Below are 14100 nucleotides of genomic sequence, written 5' to 3'. Positions count from 1 at the left end.
GTAAAAACAGCACAACTGCAACTGTTCAGTCATTATCTGAATTCATTAGTGTATTCCAAAACGTCTATTAGTTATAACCCTTAATGATTGCCTTTCTTCCATTCAAAAGCATTCCAAATTTGTATTAAATATTAGTTAGACAGTATTAGCCAAGATACGTTTCTTGTCACATGTGGCAAGATCTTTAAACATTCTTTTAAATTATGTACTTTGCTAAATTAGCACATTTTATGCCTAAATATAACCATATGAAGTATATATTTGCTTATATGGGTATAATCAGATCAGCAGAATAATATTCAGTTATTATGTTTAACTCAAATAAACTTCCTTTTATGTCAAACCCACATAAAAATCTTAAGGCAATAAAATTGATTGGAATTGATAACTTTTTATTTTTACTAAAAAGCAAGAAATTTTCTTATAAAAATACTTATCACAAAGCACTTAAATGAAATCCTAAAAGTCTGTCTTAGATGAAGGCCTTCAGTTTGTTTTCAGTGGCCATGGCTCTCACTCTTTTCTACTTGAGGTTGGGTCTCCTTATTATACACACATTCATTTTCTCACCTTTCTAAGAAAACAAAAGCAGAAACAGAACTGTTGTTAGAAAAGACTCAGAAATAAACCTTTTATAATTTGTTGTGAATATAAAAATGTCATTTCTATAGGGGTACTTAACTTTTTTAAACAATCAGCCGATAAACAAGAATTTATTGAGTGCTCATTATGTCCTGGACACTATGCCAGACTGATCAAAGAGAAGGAAAAAAAATGAAAGTTATCTCCAATTTTAGAATGAAAGATAATTTCAAGAAACAACTGAGCACGGGATCTCAGAATATAGAAAAGTCTTGTTTCTGAAAGGAAGGCTGTCAATGGCCATGATATTTCATTTATGCATGAGAACAGCTTTGAGCCATACTAATAAAAAATCATTTTGTTTTTAATATCAGGTGATACTTTTTGTGCTTTCCTCAACCAGGGAAATAAAAAATACTTTCATGAGAGCATATCATTTTAGTTTCCTCAATAATAACTTGATTATCAGCTCAGGAGACATCTTTAAAACTATTAAGAATTTTTAGCTAACATTTCTTAGTTGAGAGAGCATAGTATAGTAGGAATAGCCCTGGATTCACATCTTGGCTTTACTTCTGATTACCCATGTGACCACTGGACAAGGAAAGTACTTCGTATCTCTGGGGCCTCACCTATCTTTAAGGTTTCTTCCAGATCTAAATTTGGAGTATAGTACATTTGATTTTTTCAAGAATACTTTAAAGTAGGTTCTGTTATTATCCCTCAGTAGAGAGAGAGAGAGAGAGAAAATATCTACATAATCTAGCTGATTCTGTAGATCAGCATGAGATGGGAGACTGGGAGATGTGAATCTGGAATATCCTAAGTGGGTCTTACTTCCTAATGTAAATATTCATGCAAATATGATTCTAGAATCTTCTATTCATCATATCCACAGTCTATTCATTCTGTTTAGGCTTGTAGAATGAATTAGTGGTTTAGTTCTACTTGACCTTCTTAGTATTCCTGTTGACCTAGAAGATCCCTGTTTTGTTTTCTTTTACTTCTTTTTGTCCTATCATGCCTCACAGTGAAGTAGGAAGAAGAAACTATTGTATGGTAACATGATCACTTTGTAATATAATCATGTTTATATAGGAAACCCTTTCAAAAATATTTTTCCTAAATTATTAATTTTATTATGAGCTAAATCTTTACCTGTGTCTGTTTTCTTATATTCACTAGAAGCCTAGTTTCCTGCTCCTAGCTTAGCTGGATATAATGAAAAATAAAATTTACATTTAGATGTTTCCATAGTAACCATCTCTCGGATCCATCTGCTCTCTAATTGCCTACTTTTAAAAAGATCCTAGCCCCTTTCTGTCTAAAACTGCTGTACTGTATTTTATGAGCGATTTAAGGGAATTTGAAGGTGAATTTTTCCCATATATTTATTCTGATATTCTACTATATGTAACTAGCTTATATATTGTAATATAATGGTATTAGATTAATTAGAATCAGAATAGTGATATTAGAATTCTTTTAGGGTTCCCTTCTTTGGGCATATAGGCCTGTCACTGGTGATAATTTCTTCAGTTTCAGCCTTCAGTATTCCATTTTGCCTATGTAAAAAAATATTAACCTGATCATTGATAGTATCTTGCTATGATATTCCAGGGGAAAACTTAACAGATTCTACTAAGCTGGAAATGCTTCTCCAATAGGCCTGGTAATAAACTGTATTTATCATCCATTTGACTGCCTGAGCTAAGTGTGTAAATAGGCTTATGAGCAGTATGTTGGCTTCAAGGTTATTAACTATTAGCTCATCAAGAACTGTATGCTAGGGGCAGCTAGGTGGCACAGTGAGTAAGAGCGCCAGCCCCAGAGTCAGGAGGACCTGGGATCGGTTCCAGCCTCTGATACTTAACACACACAAAAAAAAAACTAGTTGTGTAACGTTGGGCAAGCTACTTAACCCCAATTGCTTTAAAGAAAACTGTATGCTAAATTTAATCCTTGTAAGATCTCTAAAAATGCATCTCTGAGAGAGTAAAGCCCTTCACCCTGAAATCAACTTTGGGTAGCTTATTGCTTTGGTTTTCCTAATAATGAAAGATTTGAAAAAACTAAAGGCCATACAACCCCCTAATGAAATCACGTTTTTTTAAAAACCATATTGCTACTATGATTAGGGATTGAAGCCCTATCATCTGAGATGTACTGCTGTCCAGTGGGTTTCCTATCTGTTGACCCACAGACCTCAGCGTTATATTGCAAGAAGTATGCAAATATAGCTTCCATATACTGAATATACAATATATCTCATATATGTTTGCATTACTAATTTTTAAATGTAGGTATTCTTATAATTAATAAAATACAAATTCTTTATAAATATTGAATTCATAAAAGGTTTTGTCATGTATTTTTAATCAATGCATACTAATAGGACAACTCCAGTCATGATGGGGTCTCTCATTTATTTTAGTGTTAATGAAAGACCCTCGTTTGAAAAATTCAGAAACCACCACTGTAGTTAGTATATCCTTGATTGCCTTTAAGGCTTAATACTATATAACTTTTACAGGAAGTTTCACATACTTCTTCTATAACAGTATAGTGTCAAGATCACTGGATTTGAAGTTTATAGGAACTGAGTTTGAGTCTTGACTGCTTTTTTCAATGCTGGATGAGTCACTTCACCTTTAGAGCTTCAGTTTCCTCCTTTGTAAAATGTGTTACAGTAGATTGTCTCTAAAGTCCCTTTTACTGAAAAATACTGCTATTTTATAATCTAGGTTTACCGAGAACACAGAGGAAATGAAGATGATTATAGGAAACTAGAAGAAATGCACCAAAGGTGCTTAATTGCAGAACGTAACAAAGATGATCTTCAGTTAAGACTTAAGGCAGCACAAAACAGAATTAAACAACTTGAGATAAGGTAAGCAATAATCTACATATATGTCATAATAATTCCGTATTTCCAAAATCTTGATTATGTGGTATAGTGAGTTTTCTGGTAATCTTTTGTTTTAAGTTTTTTTTTTTGATTAATAAAATTCTAACTATGTCCAAATTTGGAGAGATTTCTGTATAGGCATAATTTTGTAAGTTCTAAATCTTTTTCTGTTATAGTAATGCCAGTAATCAAATGCTTTTGGACCAACAATTTTTTTTTCATAATTGCTACTGATAATTAATTTGTCATGGAGAACATGATCACTATGCCAGGTCCTCTGATAAGTACTGGAGATACAAGCATAAAAATAAATTTAAAATACCCTATATTCGAGGAGATCATGTTTTATAGAGGGAGATAATATGTATATACGAAAATATGAACAGAATAAGTATATAGCAAACATTTACAAAATCAGTATAAAGTATTTTAGTGTGGGAAGACACCAGCAATTGGAAGGTTAGGAGGTGGCATTTTGAGCTAAGTTTTCACTGAAACTTGTTATTCTAAGAGGTGGATGTTACATTTCAAGAGCGGAGGATAGCCTATGTCAGGGCACAGAAACTGGAAATGGAATGCCATTTTTGAAGAGTAGCAAGAGTACCAATTTGTTTGGACCAAAAAGTACGTGTAAAATAATAATGTATCATAAGGCTAGAAAGGTGGTTTCAGTCATGTTACAAAAGGCTTAACATACTAATAAAATAATTTTTATTTAACTGTAGAGGTAATAGGGAGCTATGGGAGTTTATTGAGTGACATGGTCAGATGTGTGCTTTAGGAGAATGACTTTAGCAGCTAAATGGAGAATAGATAGTAAAAGGGAGAGACTTGAGGGAGGAAGACTAATTGGGAGGTTATTGCAATCATCCAGGCAAGAGGCAATGAGAGATTAACCTAGAGTGATAGCTGTGTAGTGGAAAGGAGATGAATGTGGCAGATACTGTGGAATAGAATGACAGGATTTGACTATTCATTAGATATGTGGTATGAAGGAGAACTAAGGGTAGAGGAAGCCTCTAATTCACAAACCAGAGAAACTGGAAGAGCAGTGGTAGCCTTAATAGATGTAGAAAGTTACTAAACTTTAAATGAAATTTGGGATTCTAAGAAGTGAAGGTTACATTTTCATTTTATTGGCAGTAGCATGCCTTCCACATGTTAGGACTTAGTAAATGTTTCTTCATTAATGGAAGGGGGAAAAACAAGGAAGGAGGGAAGAGAATAGCAGGAGGGAGCCCAATTATTTGAAAAGGAAACAAGGAAATCAATCCCTAGACTCAGAAAGAGAAGAAAGAGATGTCTGAGGAATCTTTCAAGCTCTGATTCCTGCCCTTCATCTCTATCTTTTAGAGTTCCTCCTTCAGACCATGTAATTAGCAGTGGCTTGGAAGAAGGGGAATTCTAACTCTAAAAACCATTTTTCAGATTTGGTGAAAGGGAGATACTAAGTTGGAACTGTGAATGTGTCTTCCCGTAGAAACATTGGTACTGGCATAGATTAGGTTCCATAGTATTATTCCTATATTCAGCCATCTATAGGGTATAGAGGTTTTGTTTAACTAATCAGAACATAGAGAAGCTAGGTGATTCAGTAGATAAAGTGCTGGACCTAGAGTCAGGAAGACCTGAGTTCAAATCCAACCTCAGACACTCACCTGTGTGACCCCAGGTAAGTCACTTAACCTCTGTTTGCCTAATCAATTGGAGAAGGAAATGATAAACCACTCCAGTATCTTTGCCAGAAAAACTCCATACAGGATCATGAAGAGGCAGACACATCTGAAAAGCAACAATGAGAACATGACAACTTTGAATCCTATTGTTTCTGAGATCAGTTCTGAGTTCCATATAATTGATTTGTATATGTAATTTGGAAATACAATCCATTTATGCACAATAGGCAGCCTATAGTACTAAAAAAACTTGCCATTATCCTTATTAATGCATAACATCTTGTGTTAAAGATGAAGACTTAAAATTGAATCCCTAGACTTATTTCTGTTTTATATACATTCTAAACTTATTTAAAGGATTTTTGTTGCCATCAGGAGCTGTATGACATAAAAGTTTTTCATTTCAAGTTATTGAACCAAATTGCTATTCTTCACCTTCATAATGAACCATAGAGAAATAATTACCACATATCTTGAATTTTATACTAATAAGTATATCTAAAGAGGTGTCTTGGCATCATACAGAAGATGTCAGCCTCAGAATCAGAAAGACCTCTCCAGGTTAAAGTCCTGTCTCTGACCCATTCAGTGACCTCTTAATGACCCAGGAAGCTCCAGAAAGACTCTAAAGGGCAGAACAGGTATCTACCTGAATTGGCATATAGAGTTTTCTTATAGATTGTGGGGTGTGTATAACGATGATATCCTAAATCTGGTCTACTTTTTGTGTATACTAAAGTGTTTTTGTCAATCTTACAGGTATAGTAAAGTGATTCTTCTAAAATAGATTTAGATAGATGTTTCTATTTTTGGGCAAATTATCATTTTTTAGGGAGTGGAGTAGACTTTTATTATATGCAAGCTAAAAAATCATGGGTATTTTTAAAGATTATACATTTTAAAAATAATATAGAAATCCTTATTATCTTCCAGTAAAGAGCAGTGACTCATTTTAAAATCATGTAAAACAATAATCTATTCAAAGTTTATGTAGAGACCTAATTTTAAAGTACGTATTGATCTTCCTTACAGTTAAACTATCTTTATTTGCTGAAGTTAGAGGTTTTGCTAATATATATTAAAACTATTAAAAGAAGTGTAAAAGTGAAATATAACAAAAAATACTGAAATCCATATACACCAAAAGAAGACCTTTATAAAAAGCAGCAAGCCAGACACATTGATTAAAATGCTTTTAGATTTCCCCCCTACCAAAAGATGGGAAACATGGTTTTAGAAATAGGGAACAGCAGTAATACTATTTATTCAGCAGTAGCTTGTCTAAACACAGAAGAATTAGTTTAAGATTATTTTAAACATGGTATGTGGCTTGGCAGGAACAAAGCACAGACATAAGAGAGAATAAAATCGGCTCTCCTGCTTCCCAAGGCTGAGCTGTTGTTCTTTTAGATTTGCTCATAAAGTCCTCCACACTTCTGCCAACGGTTCATTTAAGATCTTCTCCAAGTAATGTATATGTTAGAATTAGCAGATCTCTAGATTTATGCCTTGGAAAATCTCAGTGCAATCTGGCAGAAGCCCACAGGGAATCTCTAAGAACAAATTTAGGTATACAAGTGACAGCCACACTATAAAACCAGTAGAACCATTTTGCCTATCCCTAGGCTTTCTTACTCCCCATTATTGTCCTAACCACTTATATGGAACTGATGTTGGTGTATTTTCAAACACTCTCATTCTCCATATGAATTTCTTTTGTTGCAAGTGACTTTCAACCTGTAGCTCTCTGAGGTCATCATAATCTCAGCTGTCATCTGCACACCACATGCTCACCCTCCAATTCCTATCCATGGTTACTCTTATAGCCAAAGGAGCAGAATCATAGACTCCATTTAAAGTCTGTTTCCATTTAACAGCATTAATTGTGGTTCATAATGTAAGCAGGGCTGGTAAAAAACAATTCTGGAATGTTATAGCAATTGTATTATGTGGAAATTACAATATGTCAATAAAAAGGGAAATTTTTATGTAGTTCTTAGTGCATTTAGAGAAGAGGAACTTTTGCACGTTTCTCTCGTATTTTAATGGGTTCTCCTACCCATTAAAACATTTTCCAAAATCCAGGAAACCTGATTGTATTTATAATTACACTATTACAACTTCATAAAAACTCAGTCAAACCTCATGGGGACAATGCAAAAATTTATCCTTCACTATAATATATGAATGTGATCAGCGAGCATATTTTCCTGTAACTGAATTCAGTGATAAAAGAAGTTTGAATATTGCTCCATTGAACTTACCCCATTTACTGTCACCTAGGATTTCTCCCCATTTAATCCTCCTTGCCCAATGAATTTCATGTATAGTATATCCATTCTCTTAAATTTAACATTCAGAATTTGAAAGATTGCAAACTAGTTATTAAAGATGAGTAGGTAGTTTAATTTAGCTGCTTTTCTTTTCTTCTGTTTTACATAGAACACACCTACTATAACAAACTCTTTTTAAAATACAGAGTATAATTGTGAATTATAATTAAATGACTCCAGAAAGGGAAAATAAAACACTGTAAAATGTGGACTTTTATAGCAGATCATTAAGTGGGATGTTTTGTTTTCTATCAGTTCTGAAGAAGAGATGTCACGTAGCCAGGAAAGGATTAAAAAGCTTCAGAGTGTTTTAGAGTCTGAAAGAAAGAACTGTGGCACTATCAGTGAACAAAGGCTGAAACTTCAGCAAGAAAATGAACAGTTGCAAAAAGACACTGAAGATTTGAGAAAAATTGCTTTGGAGGCTCAACAAAAAGCCAAATTACAGGTACCATCAAGACCTCTTTGGATCTATGTCTGCCAGTGAAAATTCTAGTAGAGGGAATATTTAGAAGGGTAGCAAACAATTTTAGAAGCTCTCTTCTTCTTTCTCTCCATCAGAAAACACTGATCATAATTCAGAAAGTTAACAGGTCAGGCATCCTTGAATATGATTTCTTTCACTTTCCACAAAAAAAATTACTTTCTAAGCATGAAGCAACTTGACATTTTTTTTTAAAGCAATTGGGGTTAAGTAACTTGCTCAGGGTTACACGGCCAGTTATTTCTGTGTGTGGTACTAAGTATCAGGGCCCGGATTTGATCCCAGGTCATCCCGACTCTGGGGCCGGTGCTCTTACTCACTGCACCACCTGGATGCCCCTGCAACTTGACATTTTTGACAAAGCAATGGAAGCAATGCTTTGAAGGTAGTATATTAGATAACTCTAAGGCTGTTGTTCTCACTTCTTCCTCAGTAGCATTCTCTGAGAGAGAATCACTCTGAAACAGACTTTATAGTAGGTGCTCTACTTGATAACTCTGAGAATCAGTTTGGTTCCAGCAGGTCCTTCCAGTGTGGTTGCCACTGATTCTTTTGCATAATGCTTAAAAGCAATAAAGTGACTTCTCTCTCTCTCTCCACCCCCCCTTTTTTTTTTTACCCAATTACCAATCCTCTCTCCTCTCCTGCCTCTATCTCCCTCCCTTAAAAAGGAAAAATAAAACCACTGGAATGAACACCCATGGTTAAGCAAAACACATTACCACATTGGCCATTTCTAAAGATGAATGTTTTAGTCTGCATACCTAGTCCATCACTTCTTTGTCAGGAAATAGTAGTCAGCATTCTAAATTATTGGTCCTCATGAATCATTATTGATCATTGGATTGGTCAGAGTTCTTTAGTTCTTTACAATTGCTCATTTTTTTTTTTTGCAATGTTGTTGTTATACCAGTTATTTTACTGGTGCTGCTCACTTCAATCTACATTAGTTCAAAGTGAGGTTCAAGTGACTTGTTTTCCCCATCCCTTCCATTTTTGTACAGACTTCTACTTGTACTCCCAGGTTCTGTGAAATAAGTTCCTCTAAATTCCTCCCCTTTTTCCTTTCTCCCTTGCCTTTCTTCTTTTAAGATCATTAAAACATAATAAAAATTACTCCCAGGTCCTTTACCTTATTCAACTCCTTCTGCAATCTTAGCTGACATTAATGGTTCTCAGAGGATTCTGGTTTCATCCCTCTATCCTTCTTCATTAGAATGCATACAGCTAAGATTTATAAAATATTTTCTGATTTTTCAATTGTATTTATCTTTTTATGTTTCTCCCCACTTTCGTGTTGGCAATTTAAAATTTCTTTACCAGGTCCCTTTGCTAGGAATGCTTAGAAGTCCTCTACTTCATTAAAGATCTTTTTTCCCCCTATAGGACCACACTAAATTGTTCTTGGTTCATATTTTTCTGTCCTCCAGAATATAATATTTTCTAGTTTCCACTCTTTTATAGATGCAGCTGCTAAATTTTGTGTGTTCGTATTCCTGCTTGGTATTCAAATGCCTTTTCTTCAGCTGCCTGCAGTATTGTCCCCTCAACCTAGAAGCTTTGGATTTCAGCCATGACATTTCTGGGATTTCCTTGGGGCTTTCTTTAGGAAGTGACTGGTGCAGTCCCTATATTTTCACTTTGCCCCCTGGTTCTAAAATACCTGGACAGTTTTATTTCATGACCTCCTGAATGATGATGCCCGTTCTCTTCTTTTGGCTATTGCTCTCAGATAGTCCAATGATTCTTAAACTATCTTTCCTTGATATGCCTTCTAGTATCAGTTATTTCTAAAGAGACACCCTACATAGTTCTCCACTTTCCTAATCCCCCGACTCCATTTTAATATTTCTTGTTTCATGAAGTCACTACTCTCTCTCTTGTCTCTTCCAATACCCAGGGAGTCCTCTACTTGGGTAAGGCCCTGTACCTCTTGTACCAAGCTGTTAATCCTCCCTCCCAGACTCTCCTCCATGGCTTTTATCTCTCTTTCAACTCCCCTCTCCATCATTCCAACTTCATTCATAAATGTTTTCATCATTTCTCCTAGAAATTGTCATTGATTGTTTTGAGAAAGTTTTTTTTTTTAATCTCAGGCTATCTCTGTAGGTATTTTAGAGCCATTCTCTACTTCTGTGTCTGTGTCCTGGGCATATCTGACCTCACAACAACTTAATCCTTTTTTTTGGCTATTTTTCCAGCTATCTACTCTGGGTTTCTCAGCAACATTGGTGTAGCCCTGAGCTCTGGGTATTGGATCCATGTTCCTGGCCCATAGAAGACACAATATATTGCTAACCTAGACTAAGTTCTAAATCCCTATCTCTGGAAATCCAAACTGCTGGCATAGCTCAGAGTGCTGAGCACTGAATTTTAATATTCTAACCCATCCCTGCTTCACAACTTCTTCCCTGTTCACCTTTCTATGGGTTAGATCTTTAATCAATGGCTAGAAAAATGACCCACTGTAGGGGGGGAACTGAACTTCACTGTTTGCTCATACTCCAACATCCTAGCTGTTCCTCCAAACAAACTGATCTTTAAAAGCCTTGCTCAGCCTTCGTTGTCTAGGAGCTTTAAACTATCCAGAATGCTCCTTTTCTTGCCTCTTTGCTCATTGTAGGCTTAAGCCCCAGGCCCTGGTATCAATACTGGCACCCTTGGATGAAACCCATGCTTATTCCTCCCTGTCCATCCTCATTTTAGGCCTGTGTGCACCACCACAGGCCTCCTATTCAAATTCCAAATTTTGTCTTTTTCTACCATTTTGTCTAGATAACTGTTGACATTTACCTCAACTCTCCCTTCAGTATTCATAGTGACCATTCTGTCCTTCTGTCCAGATCATAGTAATTTTCACCGTGTACAGTTCTGAGCATGTCACTTCAAACTTCAGTGACTCCCCATTACCTACAAAACTCCAAATGCATTAGTATCCAAGGTCTTCCTAATCTAGTTCTACCCATCCTTTCTAGCCTTGCTTCATCTTATTCCTCTTCACATTTTCAACTATGTATAATACTGGTCTATTTTTTGTAATTCATACTCACAATGTCCCATTCCCCCCATTTTCCTGTCTGTGCATTTGTGTATTCTATAACCTCCACTTTACCTACCCGATCCATTCTCCTATCCATTGTAATTGTACCTATATTTCAAAGCTAAGGAAAAATGTAACCTTCTCTACGAAGCCTTTCCTTATGCCCTAGGTAGAAGAAATTTCTATTTACCACATTAACTCCTCTATAACACTTTTTCCATGCCACTTTTATGCATAGATCATGTTCTAGCTTACATAACAGTTCTTTGTGAATGTTTTATTATTTCTATAAGTATGTAGGCCTCTAGATGGCTCCTTAATCATCTTTCATGATACATAGTAGGCACTTAACAAGTATTTATAGAATTTTTTGAATTGAAAGATCAAAATATATAAGAATTTTAAATTTCATCAATTTAGCCTTATATCTTTTTTGGATTAATTTTATGGAATTTAGCAAGTAAAACAAATTTTATAGTTTAATTTCATGAACTTATCATGAACTGAAAAATATCTATGGCACAGTGATTATCTCCACTTGTCACATGGTTGATCATTGTATTGATAAGAAGAGTAAATCAAAACAGAAACAGTGTATTCATTTTGTTCACTAGATCAGCACAATGGAGCATGAATTTTCAGCAAAGGAACATGGATATGAAATTCGTTTGAGAGAGCTAGAAGATAGTAATCATAATTCCACTGTTGAATTGAGACGTCTGTTGGTAGCTCAGCAGAAAGCAACCAACCAGTGGAAAGATGAAACAAAAAAGATTACAGAAGCTGCAGAAACGAAGATCAGCAACTTAAAGTAAGTCCAATATTACCTTTAGATGATCCTCCAATTCTTGGATCATGTTTATGGGAGTATTTTAAACTATTTTTTAAAGTCTTTTTAATTCCTTTTGGAAAATGTATATGGTTATGAACTTTGGAAAATAATGATTATAGGAGGCAATCTAGACCATTTAGTAGCATTTTGTCTTCTGGTAAATTGTCAGCATGTTCAACAACATGTCCTAATCTCTTTGGAAATCATGGTTCAGAATCTTACCCCTGTTTGCTGTCTTATGATAGTTAATTGATACTTCATCACAGTTAAGGAAGAACTATATGATTAACTTTATGATTGTTTAAATGGCAGTTTTTAATTAATGCAGAATATGGCAATTCATCATTTATTAGGTGTTGTGTAATCACTTCCTTTCCATGAATTTAGTAAAATCCTATTTTTGCCTTTTTTGTTTTCTTAAAGAAAACTCCATGATAATAATCTCAAAAAATTTATGTGACATTGAGGTGACTTATTTTAAAATGTGGCATCAATATTTAATCACTTAATTTAATCATTTAATATAACATGGTCTCACCTGCTATAGTCCCGTGTCTCTCTTCCACTTCATGGCTAAAATCCTTGAGAAAGTTGTGTACTCTAAGTACCTCCTCTTCCTTTTCCCTTATTCTCTTTTAGCTCCTTTGCAATCTAGCTTCCAGCTTTTTTATTCTCTAAAGTTACCAGTGATTTCTTAATTTCCATATTTAATGACCTTTTCATCCTTCTTGACCTCTCTACAGAATTTGACACTGTTGATCACCCTCTATTCCTAGATACTGTGCCCTCTATAGGTATCAGTGACACTGCTCCTAGGCCACTATTGTCCCATTTGTCCAACTATTCCTCGGTCTCCTTTACTGGATCTTTATGTCATGCCCACTAATTGTAGATATCTCTCAGGGCTCAGTCCTGGTTCCTCTTTGCATTTCTCTTCATGCTATCTCACTTGGAGAGCTCATAAGCTCCAGTAAATTCAATAATCTCTGCACATGATTCCCAAATTGATATTTCCAGTCCCAATCTCTCTACTGAGCTCCAGTCCCACATTATCAACTGCCTTTTGAGCACCACATACTGGATTTGCTTGTGGCCATTTCAAACTTAACATGACCAAGACATATCTAATTATCTTTGTACCCCAAATCTCCTCTCTTCTGAGGATTTTTTGAACTTCTTTTTTATTGTCAAGGACATCACCATTCTTCCTAGCCCCCCCAACCTTAATGAACCCATAACTCCTAACTTTCATCCCAACTAGTCAATCCATTGCTAAATCTTGTTATTTCTGTCTTCTTGATCTATCTTATATATGTCTTATTATCTCATACTGCTACCACTCAATTCAAGCTTTTATCACCTCATATCTGGACTAGTGAAATAGTATTCTGGATCATCCCCCTACCTTGTTTTTCCTCACTCTAAATCATCAGTGGCTAAAGAAATTTTACTCCTAAGTTGTAAGATTTGGTCACTTTAAAAAAAAAATGGTGATTTCCTTTATAGAAATAGAAAAATATAAAAGGAAGAAGCTGTCTCAGAATCAGAGGTAGACTTTCTGAGGGCCTGAGTTCCAGAGATTTGAGCAAGAATGACATTTCTAGCACACTTTTTAAGGAGCAAGGGGAGGACTGATCTGGGACAGAGAATGGAGAGGGCAAGAGTCGTGGGCTTGTTAGACATTTCCTGAGTGGGGAACCCAGGCTAAGGGAAGGCCCAAGAAGAGGACAATTCTTTCTCTAACTTTCCTTCCCAATGCCTGTCTATCCACAGACATTATAACAAAATCTACTGTTTCTTTACTGAAATATTTCCAATAAACTGAATTTTGCTAAAACCACAATGAAGCCGGGGTTTAATTAGAGATAAGTATAATGATAAGAATAAACAGATAACCTAACTTTGGGAACTTTGAATGATTGTCACAGAACTCAGAACTTTTCATCTAAAATAAAAAGGAACCAAGTGGGACACAGTGATCATTATATCATTCTGTAGGCTTAGAATGAGTTAGATATTGTAATGGTATTACAGATTGAGTCTTGTCCAGGATAATTTGTTTCCTTTTCTCTATTTAGGAGTTTAAATATTGTGCTAAGTTTTTAGTTTGTTTTGTTTGTCTTTTAAGAAACAATTTCTGTATTATTATATAAAGCATATTTTAAACATTTTCAACATAAGAATTTTAGTTCTGATGTATGAGAATGCCACTTATTTTATAATTGTCAAAATTTGCTTATAGCAT

At 35.1% G+C, this 14100-nt stretch overlaps 1 protein-coding gene and 1 long non-coding RNA gene across 9 annotated transcripts in view; one reads left to right on the top strand and one right to left on the bottom strand.

Moving 5' to 3' along the window:
• The window catches only part of SCLT1 (sodium channel and clathrin linker 1), a 286904-nt gene that overhangs the window by 167845 nt on the left and 104959 nt on the right, over positions 1-14100 (top strand). For 7 of the 8 annotated variants that reach the window (XM_069105365.1, XM_069105363.1, XM_069105360.1 and 4 more), the window contains 3 exons: positions 3327-3472; positions 7755-7947; positions 11638-11834. In XM_069105365.1, the coding sequence (XP_068961466.1) occupies positions 3327-3472; positions 7755-7947; positions 11638-11834 (536 nt within the window). The remainder of the gene's footprint in view (positions 1-3326; positions 3473-7754; positions 7948-11637; positions 11835-14100) is intronic. The other variant, XM_069105367.1, reaches the window with a different exon arrangement.
• The window catches only part of LOC138175067 (uncharacterized), a 36926-nt gene continuing 22833 nt past the window's right edge, over positions 8-14100 (bottom strand). The window contains exons 2-3 of the long non-coding RNA XR_011171863.1: positions 5149-5272; positions 8-574 (exon numbers count right to left, since the gene is read on the bottom strand). This is a non-coding gene — a long non-coding RNA (uncharacterized lncRNA). The remainder of the gene's footprint in view (positions 575-5148; positions 5273-14100) is intronic.

Source organism: Petaurus breviceps, unplaced genomic scaffold, assembly GCF_028583685.1.
Source record: "Petaurus breviceps papuanus isolate PSGF00001 unplaced genomic scaffold, PetGlider_PUasm1.0 76, whole genome shotgun sequence".
NCBI classification, from domain to species: domain Eukaryota; kingdom Metazoa; phylum Chordata; class Mammalia; order Diprotodontia; family Petauridae; genus Petaurus; species Petaurus breviceps.
This window is presented reverse-complemented; position numbering and strand designations above follow the sequence as displayed.